The 18,303-nt window shown below is 36.1% G+C and overlaps 1 protein-coding gene and 1 non-coding gene across 11 annotated transcripts in view; both read left to right on the plus strand.

Moving 5' to 3' along the window:
* The window catches only part of Pikfyve (phosphoinositide kinase, FYVE-type zinc finger containing), a 94,124-nt gene extending 76,063 nt beyond the window's left edge, over positions 1 to 18,061 (plus strand). For all 10 annotated transcript variants that reach the window (XM_063237377.1, XM_063237375.1, XM_063237382.1 and 7 more), the window contains 11 exons: positions 1,207 to 1,302; positions 2,649 to 2,732; positions 3,493 to 3,590; positions 5,403 to 5,567; positions 7,414 to 7,473; positions 8,531 to 8,707; positions 11,192 to 11,295; positions 12,141 to 12,269; positions 13,349 to 13,610; positions 14,157 to 14,231; positions 14,806 to 18,061. In XM_063237377.1, coding sequence (XP_063093447.1) covers positions 1,207 to 1,302; positions 2,649 to 2,732; positions 3,493 to 3,590; positions 5,403 to 5,567; positions 7,414 to 7,473; positions 8,531 to 8,707; positions 11,192 to 11,295; positions 12,141 to 12,269; positions 13,349 to 13,610; positions 14,157 to 14,231; positions 14,806 to 14,921 — 1,366 coding nt within the window. In that variant the 3' untranslated portion in view covers positions 14,922 to 18,061. The remainder of the gene's footprint in view (positions 1 to 1,206; positions 1,303 to 2,648; positions 2,733 to 3,492; positions 3,591 to 5,402; positions 5,568 to 7,413; positions 7,474 to 8,530; positions 8,708 to 11,191; positions 11,296 to 12,140; positions 12,270 to 13,348; positions 13,611 to 14,156; positions 14,232 to 14,805) is intronic.
* LOC111758199 (U6 spliceosomal RNA) lies at positions 7,864 to 7,974 on the plus strand. The gene has a single exon (XR_002792421.2). It is a non-coding gene; the product is annotated as a U6 spliceosomal RNA (small nuclear RNA).
* Positions 18,062 to 18,303: the final 242 nt, after the last annotated feature.

Genomic DNA, 18,303 nt, shown 5'->3' on the forward strand with positions numbered 1-18,303 from the left:
TGCAGTGGTACAAATTCATCCAAAAGGTAGATCTGTTTTAACAAGATTTTTTTTTCTCTCAACTATTTATAAGTTATTATTGTAAATAGTGTCTGTTCTAGTGTACCAAGGTGCAGAACAAGGCTCAAGGAAAAATCCTTGCTCTTGGAAGCTCGTAATTGTGGGGAGAAGACATGTGCATATTCATAGGACAGTGTGTGACATGTTACTTGGTGTTAGTTTATAAAGTGTCTCTGTTTTTTCTACTTTAGACCAGAAATCTAGGCCACCATGGTTGGGTTCTGGTGAAGGCCTTCTTTCAAGTTTTAGATTATAATTTTCTCTGTATCCTTACGTGATGGGAAGAGCTCAGTTGGATCTATTTTATAAGGGCACTAATCTCATTTATGAGGTCTCTACCCTCATGATCTAAATTATTTCCTAAGCACCCTACTTCCTAATACTATTACTTTGGAAAGTAGGTTTCAGCATATGATTTTGAGTGTGTGCATTGAGGGAAACATATTTTTCTCATAATTTTTTCATAGCATTTGTTACAGGAAATGATTATATTTATTAGTAGAATTATTTCTTTATACCACTATATTATAAATGCCTGTCATCTATGTGTGTGATGCTTATAACAGTTTTCTTCATTTCCTATTATATTCCTAGCACAATAAGGTACACCTAAAGTGAGTGAGGCCACTTACCAGTGCCCAGAGGAGGAAAAGTATAGATTAGGGAAGGAAAATTGGGATAAAATGGAATCACCATTGAGTTCCTGTGTGATAACAGTAAAATGTTTGTGTTGTGTTCTTCATTAGTGAATTATACTATGTCTCCATATTTTCTAGGAGACTTTTTCTAAATTTTATAGTTGAACAAAATATTTTAGATTTCCGTTTATGAAAATTCTTTTTGATGTTAATATGGCCAAAGCCTTGGCAGAATTGAATACTTTGTTTGGAGTGACTATTCCAGAACCTTCTGATTTGAAACCTAATTCTGATAATTTTTCAGTTGGCTTCAAAAACTTGCTATCTTTTTATGTGACTTGATGCATGTTCTCAGCCTTAGCATACATTTTAACATGCTTAGTTATATTCTTGTTGTACATTATTTAGTTAGATTAAAATTGTGGCAAGATTTACTTGCATTGGTTTTGTATTTGACCTACTTCTAATTTTATTCCTATTTACTTATTTATTTAAAAACTGTGAACAGTGACCCAGATAAGCACTATTTAATGTATGAACACGAGCGGGTGCCCATCGCTGTCTGTGAGAAGGAGCCCAGCTCCATCATTGCGTTTGCACTCAGGTATCGTTTGTGAGACTTTATGCACTGTGGTTTTAGCTGTGCTCTTTATGTGTGTCGGTTTATCACCTTGCTTTGGGGTTTTTCCACATGAAAGACAGTGATTTAAACATATATTCTTTAGGCTTCACCGTCTGTTGTCTGTGTACCTGGAAGCCTTCTCTTTACTCAGATAAGGGGGTGTGGCGTGACCCTCAGGCTCTCACACACTCACTAGGCGAGTTCCATACCACCCTTTGGATTCTCTGACCATTCATCTGTTTTCATTTGTGCCTTTGTATCCTTACTTTGATTTAGTTATTAACACAGCGCTGGAACATACCTGCCTTATGTTACTTGAGTGTCTTTTTTTTAATCACTGATTTCCTTCCTGCTTCCCACACACTGGGGAAAAATTTTCCTACTTAAGGAATGCTATCTCTATGGCTTACCGAGGATATGTTTGACTATTTAATTTGTCTAGTTGTCCTGTATATTTAATGAGGCATCATACTTTAAAATATTTTTAATATGTCTTCAGTTTTTAGTAAAATCTTGGCTGTATTTGAACTTAGTTTAAGTAAAATCTAATGTGTTTAAATTTTTTTCCAGTGTGAGACTAAGTTTAAGTTTTTCATTTTGAATATGCTGTAAAGTATCCATTTATTCAACAGATATTTGAAAAAAACACCCAAATATTTGAATGTCTATGAAATATGATATATTAGGTTTGAGATACACAAAGATAAAAAAGATAGAGTTGTATGTGTTTTTGGAGTTTAGGTTTTACTGTTTGCATGAGAGTATTTCCCTGTAGAAGATTCCCTATAATTTAAACAATTTTTGCTTTTCAGTCTTTATGAAGATAGCATTTCCTTCTCACTTTTTGATTAGTCATTTTACATGCATAAATAAAACAGTATCAAAATGAAAATTTTTTTGTACTATTAGGAAGCATGTACAGTATTCTATCAAGGTCATCTTTTTTTAATGTCTTAGAAAAAATATACCCTTACATGACTCTCTTGTTTCATGAGATTCAGTTTATCTAAAGCATGAGTCTCAGCCCTCTAGTTCAATAGTCAGATATTTTTTGGCTAATAGAACATTAAGAAAAATTTTATTCTTGAAGTTTGCAGCCTTTAAGTAGAAACACACTATCAGTTTCCTTTACTATCTGCTGTGAAAACATTACCTTCCTTACGATGTTTCTTATTTGACTACTTTTGTTAACCCACAGTTGTATTTGTTTAATTATAAACATTTATAATAATTATGTTTCTGTAACACAAAACTTATTCTAAAGATTGTGACTTATTTTTAAAGAAGGGATTATTGTTTAACATTTTTCCATCTCCTTCCACCATAAGTTGTAAGGAGTACCGAAATGCCTTAGAAGAACTGTCTAAAGCAGCTCTGTGGAACTGTGCTGAAGAAGGCCTTCCAACCAATAGGTGACTCGTGGATAAAATCTGTTTTCTGTGTCCTTGTTCTTCTGTTTTTTTGTAGCGTATTATTGATATAAAAGTTTCAGCCCCCAGTGGAGACAACAGATTGAAGTATAGCAAGCAAGCTTAAATAGCCCTTTGGATATAACTTTCTGCCAGTTGCTGTAAAATTCAGTGTATGCTAGAGATTTATACTTTCAACAGTTTTGAAAATTAAAACAAGTATTTACTTAAAATTAGTAACTTGTGAAATTAGTACACTACTGTTTGGTTTTATAATTTTAGGAGTTTGTGAATTTTCTGTCCTAATAATTAAAATATCCAAACCAGCTTTTTAGTGTGTTTAGATAGAAATTACCACAGACTCCTTATTACTGAGATAGCAGTTTTAGTTTTACTAATCTGGAAAAATTTTGAGCTGAGTTACATTGTTACTAAAATTAGAAAACTGAAATTGGTGTTTTCTGTAATTGTTTGACTTCTAGGTAGGTACTGACCTAGCTCATAGACTTGGGGAAAATTTTATTAAACTCTGTGGTTTTGTATTTCCCCTAAAGTTTTATTATTATATTTTGCTTTAAGTCCAGTGGATAGTTCGTGACTTTCTTCCATGCTGTAACCTGTGTTTACGTTAATCATGAATCAGATTTCTGGTGTCGTGGGTAGGAGTAGATGGGGGAGCAGAGTGGTAAGGGTAGGAATCAGAACACTCGTTATATTCTATCTAACAGTGTAAAATCAATTCTTCTTTTGTTTTCCTTTTTAGTGCTTTAGACAACAGGCCTAAGAGTAGCAGCCCTATTAGACTGCCTGAAGTCAGCGGAGGGCAAGCCAGCCGAGCCGCGGACTCAGAGCCGCAGCCAGGTGAGAGTGTTCCGCAGGAGTATCAGTAGTGGTTCTCTTTGTAATGATGAAGAAAATACAGCAAGATAGGCTACGAGTATCCATTTGAAAAATACCTCAAATCCTTGAAAAAAAACGCAAATATTTGAATGTCTGTTAAATGTGATACATTAGTCATCTGATAAGGGTTTACTGTGTCTGGTGTGTGAAACAGAATACGGATTTAAATAGACTTGAGTATTGTCTTTCAGAAATGTTTGCTATGTTTCTTTATTATCTTAAATTTAAATTCAGATTACTGAATCTGAAACTTTTAGAAATTTTTTGCTGTATGTAAAAAGAGCCTCCCTAGAGCTTTCAGTTTTAATAGAAATTTACATTTTTTGTTTTAGTCATACAGTATTATTGGCACTATGAAAAATTTATGTTATGTGTTGTAGTTTTATATTGTATTTAATCCCTACAATAACCAGACAAAGGTTATTTGATATATCCTTATTTTTAGGAAGGATGTTAAAAAGACTGAGTAAGTAACTTGGTCAACACTAGAGTGTGGTGGAGCTGGATTAGAACTTGGGATTTGTTGACATGGTCAGTTAGGAATCCCTTGTGCTACAGGTGATCGCCACGGGTTAAACAAATGTCAGTTTGCGTTCTCTGAACTGTGCCTGAGATAGGCAGTTGCTGGCACTGGTTGGTTGAGCTGCTAACATTGTTATGACAGTAGAGGGATAGTTTCTTTTTAATAAATTTTTCTTGTAGTTACTAATATTCCCTTTGAATATTTGAGGCAGAAAGAATAATGGTTTGCATTGCAACTGTTCTTTTTTGTTAGGAATATAGAGGCACCCAGCCCTTCAGTCTCACTGATGAGAAATGGTCTCATGGCTACTCTTAACTGCTGATTAAGGGCAGGCAGCACTGTCCTGGTTGACTTAGACAGGTGACTCATTGTCTAGGATTCTACACATAGGTACCTCTATTAGCAGGCAACCAGGTAAAAATTAATATTAAGGTGGCTGTAATAATGCCTGTTAATTCAAGTATGTGGTTTTATCACTAACATTTTTTAATAGATTTTACAAATTATACTATTAGACTCAGACATGCTGTTGGTATGCTGAATGAAACTCAAAACTAGGAATAACAGTAGAAAGTAAGCGTTAGTAAATTCTTGGCAGTACTGTGGGGTGTTTAGTTTTTGAAAGATGCTAATAACAAAGTCTTCTGTTTTCCTGTGTTTTTATGTAGGAGCTGAAGCCCAGCTGAATTCTGTAGCTTGTGAAATTGCTTTATATTATTTAATTAGCTACATTATAATAATAAACTCAGCTATAATTTAATCTTTTGCTTAAGATATTAAGGCTGCTTTTGAAAGATTTTTTTGAAATACTTTCTGTAGAATTTCTCACATTTTGACATTCAACTAGCTGAGCATTGTTTTCCTCCTAGTGTATTGCTGATAATACACTAGCTACTCACTTAGCTACTCAAAAACATTGACAGCATGTGGAATAATACAGTGGTGCCTTGGTTCACAAACTGAATTTATTCCCCAGTTTTGAAAAAGATGGCTACATTTGTGTTTGTATGGGAAAGATGGCCACGGTTGTGTTTGTCACCCGAAACAGAGTTTTGCAGACAAAAACGAGATTTTGCCAAATGTTTTTGTTTGCAAACTGAATTGTGAACCAAGGTAGTCTGTGTGAGTGGAAGCATCCGTGTTTCACAGAAGCCTCATGTAATGGTCACTATTCATAAAAAATACGTTGAATATCCTTATTTTCTACTTGCAGTGACGTGTAATTAAAATTTGTTGCCTTTTATTTTTAGCCAAAAAAGCTTCTGGAGTGTTGTCCTTCTTCAGAGGGACAGCAGGGAAAAGCCCTGACCTCTCTTCCCAGAAGAGAGAGACCTTACGTGGAGCAGATAGTGCCTACTACCAGGTTGGGCAGACGGGTAAGGAGGGAACAGAGAGTCAAGGTATTGAACCTCAAGGTATGTTCAACAGACCAAATTTGCTTTCATTAATTAATTAACTTTAGTTTCTTATAGCCGAAGTAGATAATTCCTACTAGTGAAACCAGGGCATTCCTTCTCCCTGGCATTTGGAAATTCCACTTTTTGTGGCTATCATTTCCTGTGTGGTAGAATCAGAAATCCTCAGTTTACAGTTTGTTTTTTGGCGGCGGGGGGGGGGGGAGGTACCAGGGATCAAACCCACAATCTTGTGCTTGCCAGGAAGACACTTATGCTGTTGAGCTAAATCCCTGGCCCTGGTCTCCAGTTTTGTAAAAGGGTAAAACCAGTGTAAGTCACATACATAAAACATCTGCCCCACTTTCGAGCTCCTGGCAGCCGCTAAGATGTTTTCATTCTGTTACGTTTGCATCCCAGATATTTGCTTTCTTCGCCACTACCTATAAGATTGTGACTATTTTTGATATTTTGATATATTGATTTTGTTATCGATATTTTTGATATTTTGATAAGATTGTAGCTTACATTTTGATATTTTATTTTTTTTTATTTTTTTTATTATTTTTTTTTTTTTTGTCTTTTTCCTTTTTATCGGTACCGGGGATCGAACTCATGACTGCCTGCTTATAAGGCAGGCGCTTATGCCGCTGAGCTAAATCCCCAGCCCCACATTTTGATATTTTAGAAGGATGTCTACCTGATTGTGTTTGGGTATGAGTTTCGACAGGCATATGGCAGACTGTGCTGACCTGTCTTTGTAAGTAGGGTTTGGTTGCCACACAGGAACACCCATTCATTCTCCCTGGTCTTGCTGCTTTTATGTTATGTGAGTAAGATGAGGAGTTGTAACTCTTTGGCGCTTTATTGAAATTGTTCAGTGACCCCAGCTTAAGCCATGAGTTAGTAGTTTAAAAAAATAGCATCTCCTAGAATAAAGTATGATTAGTAATTAAGATAGCTTTAGTATACTGTAGGCTGCCTTTGGGCTTTATATGTTCACAGTTTGTTCTTGAAAATCTTTGATGCTTAAAAAATATTTTGAAATGTGAAATTCACACACACACGCCTCTGAGCTGTGCAGGAGCTAGTGCTGCCTGCATTAATCCCAGCATTCTGGAATGTTCGAGGCAGAAGGATCACAAGTTTGAGCTCAGCCTGAGCAACTTAGTGAGTTGGCAGAGACTCTGTCTCAAGATGGAAAACACGAAAGGTCTGGAGAGGTAGCTCGGTGCGAAGATCCCCCTAAATTAATTTGCCAGTGTGACAAAAAGGATGACAGAAAATCAAAAACCCAAAAGCAGCTCTCTAAGTTAGATTCTCTGCATGTGGAGGCATGTTGTACATGTGGGGAAAGTAGTCATAAGCTGTGTTAAAGAAGTCATGGAAATTCTTAAGTGTAAGAACTGTTGGCTGTCACAGTTACTTAAATGGTAAATGTAAGAAAACCTAAAAATTGATATTTCAAGGAATAACACTTTTCTATTATAATTCTTTACAGTTTAATCATCTAATGCCAGCTTAATGATGACTTTACTGGCATTTCTTGCTGTTTTTTAGTACTGAGGATTGAACCCAGGAATCTAGGACTTTATACTGAGCTACAGTCCTTGTGGTCCTTGCCCCTCACGCCTTTTTTTGAGATAGGGCCTGCTGTTTAGTCCTGGCTGGCCTTGAGCTCAACTCATGGTAATTCTTCTGCCCCAGCCTCCCGAGTGCTGGCATTACAAACATGGACCTTAATGCCCTGCACATTACTAGGATATTTTGTTACTCATTTACTAGTTTGGTTGTTACGTGAGGGGAAAAAACATAAATTGATAATTATTTAAAACTTTGCCTTTACTAATGATATTAAACCTTTTAGATGAAGTAGATGGAGGAGATTCACAAAAGAAACAGTTTGCAAATCCTCATGTGGAACTTCGTAAGTATGAAATAATGTATTATCTGTTTAGGGATAGGAGCAATAAATGAACAAACTGTCATTAAAACTTCTAGCTTCATACTAGAAAATATTCTGTTTGTTGAAATGAGTATTAAATCTTTGCTGACATAGGCTTTATTTAGTCTATAATTCAGTTTGTGAAATACATTTTTGATTTATAAAGAAATTTACTTTGTTTTATAAATTTAATTAAAATTATAATTTAACTTATAAATTTATAAATTACCTTTTTAATTAATTTTTAATTTTTAAATCTTGTTTAATTGAGAATCATGGGGCTTAACAAGAATGTATAATTGTATACAAAGGTGCCAGAAATTTGTTGCCTGGAATATTATGGATGGTAAATCTTAAAAGATATTTATTAAGGTGCTTGTTTTGGGAGCACATGTACTAAAGTAGCATAATACAGAGATGATATGGAATGTAATGTCCCTTGCACAAGAATGACACACAAATTTGTGAACATTCCATACTTTTCAAGACGAGAAACAGCTCAGTTGCCAGACCTAGTGCAAATTAGCAAACTCAGAAGCTTACTTTTGAGCTAAGGAGAAGTGTGACAGTTCTGTCTACCTTCTGGTCCTTCTTGGGAGAAAGGCACTTATTAAGATGGTGTGTGGGGTCTGCTATTTATCTCTGCCATTAAATGGTTCACGAATTTTTCTTTTTATTACTTTAGAGCAAGTTGATAGATATCTTGAGTATGTTTATCCCAAGAGAACATATGTGTAATAAAAGTCATCATAGAAGGAATAAAAGGTGTTTAATACAATGACAATAAAATGTGATGCTGAATATATAACCAGTGGAATATTAGAACTGGGTCTTGTTTCACGGTCAGTGTTTTTGGAAAACGTGAAAGAGGCTCACGCAGTGTTCTGTCATCGCTCTATGAGGAAGCAGCACAGTGTTTAGACCTAACACGAAAGTGCTAAGGCAGAGCAGCCTGAACGGTTGCACTGGGAGTGGAGGGAGGAGGAAAAGTTATTTCGTAATTTGTAGAAGCCTTTTAAATTTAAACTTCTGTTTATAGAATTTTCTGACGCTAACGCCAAGTTTTACTGCCGGCTCTACTACGCGGGAGAGTTTCATAAGATGCGCGAGGCGATTCTGGGCAGCAGCGAGGAGGATTTTATCCGCTCGCTCTCGCATTCGTCACCCTGGCAGGCCCGCGGAGGCAAGTCGGGAGCCGCCTTCTACGCCACGGAAGGTAGGGCTCTCCCTGCGCTGATCCCCGGGAGCATGTGTGCCTCCCGAACTGAGGTGCGTGTCGGCACCTTTCAGAAAACCAAGTTTTCTGATCTTTTAATTTTAGTTTTAACTTTCTATAGAAAGACATAAAGCAAAGTTTCATAACAAAATAATTGATTAACAAGGACTAATACATTGTATATAATTTTTAAAGTAGTTAAGAGTAAAAAATATGAGCATTAAAAATTCTCCAATTAATATTAGCACACTTTCCTTTTCAGTGAACTGAGACACTAGTAGTGTAGCTAACTTGCATAATTTCTCCCTTTTCCCTGCCTTCCTTTGACCTTTTCTCCTATCCTAGTTCTTTTGAACAGTTTCTTTCCATGTCACAGTATCTCTTGTATATTTTAGACTTCATTTAAACTTTCAGTTTCTCATACCAGGGAAACAATCCAATGTTTACACATGTGAGTCTGATTTATTTCACCTAGGAATATGGTCTCAGGTTGCATCCGTTTACGTATAAAAGTCTCAGGTTTATCCTTTTTTGTGGCTGAGAAGTATTTCATTGTATAAAAAGATCGCATCTTTTATTTTAATTCATTTTTGGGTTAATGAACCTTTGGGTTATTACAAATTGTGCTGCCTTAAACATAGGTGCACATAGGTGGTATGATGTTTTTAATTCTTCTGGGAAGATACCCAGAAGGAGAATAGCTGGAACAAATGGAACCTCCAATCCTAGCTTTTTGAGGAATCTGCGCTCTGAGTTCCACAGCGGTGGTATCAGTCTATACTGACCCCAACCATGGAGAAGGGTCTTTCAATTTTGGGGCCTGATTTTTTTCAGTTCTTTGTATGTTCTAGATAGAAGTCCTTTGAGGGAGAGTTGGCTAAAATGTTTCCCACTCTGTAGGTTGTCTTTTTGCTCTATTAGTTATTTCTTTTTAATGATGTGAGATCCCAGTTGTTGATTCTTTGAAGTATTTCCCATGCAGTTTGTGTTTTGTTCATGAGCTCTCTGCCTACCACGTCTTCAAGATTCGTACTTACTTTCTCTTCCAATAGATTTAGGGTTTTTCTGTTTTAATATGTAGATACTTGATTCATTTTGACTTTAGTTTAATGCATGGTGATAAATATGGGTCTAGTTTTAGTTTTTGACATGTAGAAAACCAGTTTTTAAAATTTTTACTTTGTGTTTCTTTTTGTTTTATTTTATTTTATTTATTTATTTTTTAACTTTTTGTCGCTACCAGGGATCGAACTCACGACCGCCTGCTTGCAAGGCAGGTGCTTATGCCGCTGAGCTAAATCCCCAGCCCCTCTTTTTGTTTTAAAGATAGTAAAATCCAACAAAACAAAATAGAACAAAGCCAATCAAAACATGCAGCAAAACTGGTACAGAACTTCAAAGCAGGATGCTAGGAAAACACAAGAGTTACCATAGTGTGTCTTATCGTCACAGTAGTTGTCCATTCTATCAGACATAGCAAAATCAAACCAAAAACAGAATAAAACCAATCAAAACAGGATATTGAGTAAAGTCAAATAATCAGAACAAAGCAAACAATGAGAACAATATTGGATTTTAAAGACAAGATAGGAAATCCCCCATATTTGCTACATTGCATACTTCTGAGAAAGCCAGTTTTCCCAGCACCGTTTATTAAAGAGGCTCTTTTTTTCCAGTGAACATATTGGGCCCCTTTGTCAAAAAAATTTTTCTGAAACAAGATCTCACCATGTAGTTCAGACTGGCCTTGAACTTGCTTTGTAACCCAGGCCTTGAGCTTGCAGTGATCCTCCTGCCCTCAGCCCCCCAAGTGCTGGGAGTGCAGGTATATATGCCACACCGTGCCCAACTTTTGAATTTTTATTTTTTTATCTTGAGAGAATGGAATAAGGCATTCAAAAAAAATATATGTATGTATGTATGTGTTTATAATGAGACTCAGTTCATTAAACTATCTAGTTCTGAGTTCTCTAAATGTAAAGAGAAAACTTTTACAAAACTTGAAAGGATACCTTAGTTGCTAGTGAGAGAAAGTTAGAAATAGTTAATCTGAAAATAGAAGACCGAGTTCTTAACCTTACAAAAACTTACAGAATATTGTGAACATTTTATATGTCATATTTTATTCTCCCACTGGAAGCAGAATGACTTAAGAAAATGCACCAGGAGATCTGTTCTGTTGCTCAGTAAGAACTGTTGTGACCGTGACTTAGTGGATAGTTAACAAAGGAGTTTATAAAATTTTATTTGGCAGTTTCAAAGGTGTTCGTGGACCAGTGAATCTAGATGTACTGGGGGAAGCAGAGGGCTTCTCGGGGTCCTTCCTAGCCCTTCAGTTGTGTGAGAATTGGGTTCTGATGAGAATTTTCACTGTGACATTAGAAAATATCTGTTAAAACTATAACACAAGGAAATATCTGTGACTTATTACAGATGATAGTATGTTTTATGATTGAATAAACACATGAAATTTCTGCCTTTTAGATGATAGATTCATTTTGAAGCAGATGCCTCGTCTGGAAGTCCAGTCTTTCCTTGACTTTGCACCACACTACTTCAGTTACATTACAAACGCTGTTCAACAAAAGGTAGAAACCCTGAATCTTGATGTATAATTAGAGTTTACTAGAGTCTCTCGTATCCCAGGGCTTAGTTCAAATGGCAGTTTTCCCTGTGGCAAGATGTGAACTGAACCTGACTTGGTGTCTGTTATACTGTTGAGATCTGAGATATCAAACGCTTGTTTTTCCAACCTTTTCCAGTAGAAATTCGTGAACAAGTTTGGCTTTTTTTTTTGTACCAGGAATCAAACTCTTGAACCTTGCCACCTGCCAGGCAGGCGCTGTGCCATTGAACTACATCCCCAGTCCCGTTGCATTTAATGTATGATGAAAATCAATTAGATGATGAAAATCAATTTTAAATACTAAAACTGGATAAAATTAGCTGCACATTTAGTGAGTTCTAACTTTGCTCAGATTAACAGTTTTAACTTTGCTCAGAAATTGGAAACATTAAGAAGTGGGATGCCACCTTTAGCTAGAAACAGAGGGATACCAGTGGTCCACATTTGCTGAACTACTGAAGAACGACCCCCACTACGCAAGATTATGAAGGAGTTCGATTTTTTAAAGCTATGGTTTTTTTTTAAATGTTATTAGAGGAAATTATATGTCAAAATAGAAGTTTTTAAATTTATAAACTGTGAAGGATTGTCCCTGTGGAGAATCCTAAGGATCTAATCAGTATTTTTGTTGGCATTGCTACTGTACTTCTGAAATTCAAGGGTTTGAATTTCTTTCAAGATCTCTGGCTGGTTATATCAGTAGTAAATCATGTTTTGTTATTACATAGATAATCCATTAACAAAATTGATATCAAATTATGAATAATCCCTTTTCATAAGAGTTTACTTTGATTTTTTTCTGGATAGAGGCCCACTGCCTTGGCCAAAATTCTTGGAGTTTACAGAATTGGTTATAAGAACTCGCAGAACAACACCGAGAAGAAATTAGACCTCCTTGTCATGGAAAATCTCTTCTATGGCAGAAAAATGGCGCAGGTAAGCATGTTGGACTGAGAGAAGCATTCATTTCTTGGGACCCTTTGTACTAGTTTTTGGAGGTAATGAATCTGAGTTTTATTTTACTATATATTTAATATTTAATTCTGTCTACTGGGTGAGATTTAATTTTTGACTTACTGAAGAATGAGTAAAGATAAATTATTGTTATGGGCAAGTCCTAAAATTTAATATATCCATTACTTTAGAATCACATAATTGATAAAATAAGAGGACAGTTCTGCTTCCACTGCCTCAATTTTAAAAGTAAGTTAACTGAGATTCAGAGAGATGACATCCTTTATCAGAGTCCCACAGTTACTTCAGGTTCCAGGGTGGTCTCAGTTATTCCAGAGCAGTGCTCTTCCCAGCAGTGTACCAGTCACACAGTCGATTTTGATTCTAGGGTGCTGTAGGTTATTCTTGAGCTGTAATCTTCGTGGTGCTGACCCTCGAGCTGCTCCCACCTGGTGCAGAGTTGCGGAGGCTGTGCCTCTCTAGCGCAGTGCAGTTCCATTTCTGAGACCGTCTTTGTACGAGGAAAGCATTAGCTGTACTACACCATGTGCTTAATGGTCACACTGACACTGGCTCCTCACCGTCATCGTGATCTGGGATGGGGCCGGCCCGGTCTGCAGATTCCACGCAGGCCTCGGGCTGCTGCTTCTGCTCAAGTTCTGTGGCCTCTGAATTCTGTTAAATATTCCTAAAGTTAAGCTGTTCATTCTACACTACCGTAAATATAAATAATTGAACAGTTTTGGTATCAAAACTTTTAAGTTTTTAAGACTGTGTGTTTTCTTTATGCTGCTCTATGATCTAATGATAAATTTTTCTAGTTCCTTATTAATGTATTTTAAAATTGATTAACTTGACCAGAGTATTCCTGAAATGTTGTAGTTATTGAATATCTTGCTGTTAATTTCGTATGGTACACTTATATTGCCACACATTTAATGACTTCTTATAAAATTTATGATATGATAATAGTGACTGTAAGATGTCTTTTTACCTGTTTAATTACATTGATTAACTAGTGTGCCAACTCATATACAAGTAACAGAATTTTCTTCCACTAGGTTTTTGATTTGAAGGGCTCACTTAGGAATCGAAATGTGAAAACTGACACGGGGAAAGAGAGTTGTGATGTAGTCCTGCTGGATGAGAATCTTCTAAAGATGGTTCGAGACAATCCCTTGTACATTCGTTCGCATTCCAAGGCTGTGTTGAGGACCGCCATCCATAGTGACTCTCATTTCCTTTCTAGCCACCTCATTATCGATTATTCTTTGCTGGTTGGGCGAGATGATACTAGCAATGAGCTAGTAGTTGGCATTATAGGTAAGTTAATAGGTGTACCCTACTTATAGTTCATAATTAAAGCTGGAGTAAAATCTTTATAATTCTGTTGAAGCTGACATTGAATATTTTCACAAACTTTAATTGGAAATTTCAATAATAGTTTTCTATTCTATTTCTATTTTCATTATCTTTGCCCAAAATATATACAGTGGAGTGGTACCTGAGGTCACAAACCAGATTAGATGAGAACCAAATCAAATTTGGTGGTTAGGTTCATTGTTGACATTACTTAGAAATTTGATTCTGTGCTTATTCAATTCGGGATGTGACCAGAATTATGGAAAGAATTAAGTGCATGGGTCAAGGTACCAGTGTCATTTTGCAAAGTCATCTACAAATGAGAGCCTCTACTATTGTTTTGAGGAGTAAACAAATTAATGGGGGCAAAATTCTCACAATAGTACCTGGCAATGTCAGTCAGCACCGAACAAAAAACAGAAATAGTACTAATCATTGCTGTCGTCATTTGCCTATATTTATTAACAGAGCTGTACTCTAACTATGCCTACCTCTTTCTACCCCCAGATTATATTCGAACATTTACGTGGGACAAAAAGCTTGAAATGGTTGTGAAATCAACAGGAATTTTGGGAGGACAAGGTGAGCAGAATTTTTATTTTGTGTAGTTTTTACACTATTCTCATAACCCCTTATCAATTAAAATTTAAGAAGTAAATACTTTTTTAATTCTATTTGTCCCCTACAAAGAAGACAGAATTTTGAAACATCAAATACACTAAAAAGCATGGTAAACTAGGGAAACATAGAACATAGCAGGATTCCCAATTACCCAGAACTACGAAATAATAAGGGGAATTGTGTACGTAGGGAAATCTATGGTTTAGATTCGTTAGAATGCCAGTTCCCAAAGTAAGAAGTTAGAAGAAAGAAATCACAGGCTCTGAAGGCTGTTAATAGATTAATACTTGTTGCCTTCTAGGTTGTCTAATAAGTACTGCTCCCTTCAGTTGTGCCTTTAACATCTCTTATCTCTAGGTAGCAGCTCAACTTTTGAAATAACAGTTGATACCGGGGTAGATCTGTCCAGGGCAGGTGGCGCAGCAGATTACCCCCACCCTTAGACTGCTGTGGTGTGTGTGTCTTTATGTGGTTTGTATGAAGAAACATATTATGTGTATAACAGCTATCCCCCTTTTCTTTTTTACAATTTTAGGTAAAATGCCAACGGTGGTCTCTCCAGAGTTGTATAGGACTAGATTTTGTGAAGCAATGGACAAATATTTCCTTATGGTACCAGACCACTGGACAGGACTGGATCTGAACTGCTGAGATCGAGCATAGATTTTGAAATGGACTGTGAAGGAAAGTGGGCACAAACAAGAGACCAAAAATAAGAGATGTGTTTTATTTCTTCTTGACATTCACCACTATGTGGAAGAGACCTTTCAGTTCTGTGGTTCTTTAAAGACTGACTGTAACTGAAGCGTGAAAGCTTCCATGGATTTGCACTTCCGTTTTAGATACCTGTGAGTTAGCTATCTGTAGGTTGGAGAGTTGCATGAACAGTTTTTCAATTAGTCTAAAAGTATCGATCCACTTCAAAGGGTAAAGGTTAGAGTTGAATAGACATGTGATATCACATGTGATATCAGTTTACGTGTTTGGTGAAGAAAACTAAACATATCTCATAGATCGTGACTATGCTGGCTTCACGTTTGAGACATTGTTTTTACTTAAAGCATTTGGGAGCTGTTAAATATGTGGTTCAAAGTATCTAATAATTTAATGTTACCTGTTGTCAGGATTTCTGAAACTTTTAGAAACATTCTGATTTATTCCATTATTGGCTCAACAGGTTGGCATTTACTGTTTTATTGAATTTTTTTTAACTTAAATTGGGAATCCTGCTATGTTCTATGTTTCCCTAGTTTACCATGCTTTTTAGTATATTTGATGTTTCAAAATTCTGTCTTCTTTGTAGGGGTCAAGAAGCTGGATCTAGGGCTGGGGATTTAGCTCAGCGGCATAAGTGCCTGCCTTGCAAGCAGGCAGTCGTGAGTTCGATCCCCGGTACCGATAAAAAGGAAAAAGACCAAAAAAAAAAAAAAAAAAAAAAAGAAGCTGGATCTGTTAACTTTGATTCCCTTCCCTTTTTGTAGTATTTTAAAGCTTGTTTAAAGTGCTTACATTTTTGCATACACTTATATTCTAGATTTCCCCCTCCTTTTCAGCAAAACATAGTAAATGGCTCATTAGTAATTAATTCTACAATCACTGATACCCTAAAGGAAGAATTATTAATAAAGAATTGTTACAAAAAATAAGACTGAACCCAAGGGATTGTGTGAGAAGGAAGCACTTGATTAGTTTTTATAAGGGTAAAGTATCTTTCAGTAGAACCAATTGACGTGCATTTATTTCCAGTATGGGAAGTCCTGTTTCCTGGTTTCTGCGCACAGACCCGTTCTGCTGCTGCGGCTGCTGAGAGAGACGCTCCTAGTAAGGAGCCTCTTGTTTAATTGGCGGCAGTTGTGCTTGCTGCAGAATGTGCTTGGGAAGAGGTGATGAATTTGAGGGAATATTACTGTGGTCTCACAATATTTCTCTTGGGTTCTCTCTGTAACAGGACTGACCTTGGGGATTCACAGTTTTAAGGATTTTACTCTTTTTCAGGCTTCCAATAATAGCATGTTAATTGTCACTTAAAAATAATTGATGCTTTTAGTTATACAGCATAATCAGTATGTGACACATTTTAGAAAGTTTACTTGAAAGAATGAAGGCAGTGCTTTGGCGTTTGTTGCTTATTAAAAACCTGGTTCATTTGAACTAATGCAAAATTGACCAAGTTAAGATAGATGAGCAGATAAATCTGCTCATCACCCTCACCCCTTAGGTGCCTTTTGAAGATACACGGAAGGCTAACTTTAGTTTTGATGTCCAGACTGGAGGTGAAAGATGGGCAGAACATGATAAACTTTTTACATGCCTGGGAACAATGGCTTTCGTGTCTGTAGTGTAATGCCAACACTGTTTTTTGTCTCTTAATTATTTTTTCTGACTGGCTGTTTAGGGTCACTGAACCTGTTCATTTCCTGTGGAAGTAGAAAGTGTCCCCCTACCCACAGCTATAATCAGGTGGTTTCTTTTTAGTTTCAGTATTGCATGCATAATTGGAAAGCTTCATGGGAATAGTTCTGACAATAATATGGTTTGTTGATTTCTCTTTCCCCTGCCCATGAAAAACAATTTTTAGAGCCTGCAGCCTGTTTTATAATTTTGTTACTAAGCATTCTGAAACAAGAGTTGCTGCTTTGCAGGGGGTGATCTATCCTTTTAAAATTAATGTCTGGGCTGAATTAATGAAGAAAAAATGTAAGATTTCACTGGTACTGTTGTTTAGGCCACTACTTATGCATAAGGTGTTTCAAATACCATGCCACACAATTTAAGAATTGAATGACAATTTTCTTCTCTTGAATTCCCTTTCAATACCTAGAGAATATTAATGCCAATAAGTTAGGAATGAGGATGAAAACTTAATACTTCTTTCTGTAGAATACAATGTGAATTCTGAAAATAATAGTAGCACGAGAAAACTGTCAATGTGTTGCTTTGTATAAAAATCTTATTTGTAAATGTGAAACTTTTTGATGCCATCAAACCTTGTTTAAAAAATAGAATGTACTTTTTTCTTATCTCAGCCTAAGAAAAATAAGGAAAATAAGCTGTTGTAAGCTCTTTTGTAGCCTTACTACTTTAAATTTATAGATACTCAAAATTTCCTACAGAATGTCTTTATAATTTTTTTTTTTTTTGATTCAGCAGTGAGTGGTTTTCTAGCCTTAGGCTTTTCCTGGATATTGTAAATTGTAGGGTCATATTGGCATCAGCTTTTGTGATGGCTTTGTGGCCATCAGTTTTTGCATTTTACCCATTAGCAGTGGGCTTTTGTAAAATCGCCAAGGAAGGTCGTCTACGTGTGGAAAGTTGACTTCGCTTGATGGGTGGAAACTATTACGAATGAGCCTGATGGTGAGACATTAGGCCATTCATTATTCCTTAAGTGTTAACACTGACTTATGCAGTATTCAGAACATGTCGTGCAATGCCTTTGTTTTGTTTTTGTTTTTGTTTTTGTAACACGGGTGCAGTGTATTATAGAAAATTAAAAACTACAATCAGGAGCAGTTTTAGTAACACTGCTTGCAGTTTTGTAAAATGATGTACATTATGTCTTTTGGCAGGTTGAATTTTAAACTAGAGAAATAACATTGTAAATCATAATAGTCTTTTAATTTAATACGAAAAGTTCAATTAACAGTATTGAAAGTACTGTATAATAATGTATATATTTCTCTACTTTGGTTCCAGCTGTTTTATATACTTGACCTATTATTTAAAAAATAACTACCTTGACCTTTTAGAGACTTGTACTATAAATAAAGAAGACTCACAATAAACTAGAATTTATGTGCTCTTATTTTTTTAAGAGTGGGAAGGGTTTATTGGGGAATAAGGATAGCTCCTGAGAGATGGGAGGAGTCCCACGTGGGTTGCTACAAGGTCATTTTTCCACGAACGTTTTACAGCGTAAGTTTTAGTCATGAGATGGGTACAAAGTGGGTCATTTGGGTACATTCAGTGGGGACATTTGTTGTTGGCTCCATCTGTATGATCCCTTGGAGTTCGGCAGCTTCTGCAATCAAGA

The sequence above is a fragment of the Cavia porcellus genome, unplaced genomic scaffold (assembly GCF_034190915.1).
Source record: "Cavia porcellus strain 051 isolate PalLab524CR breed Dunkin Hartley unplaced genomic scaffold, mCavPor4.1 scaffold_26, whole genome shotgun sequence".
NCBI lineage: Eukaryota > Metazoa > Chordata > Mammalia > Rodentia > Caviidae > Cavia > Cavia porcellus.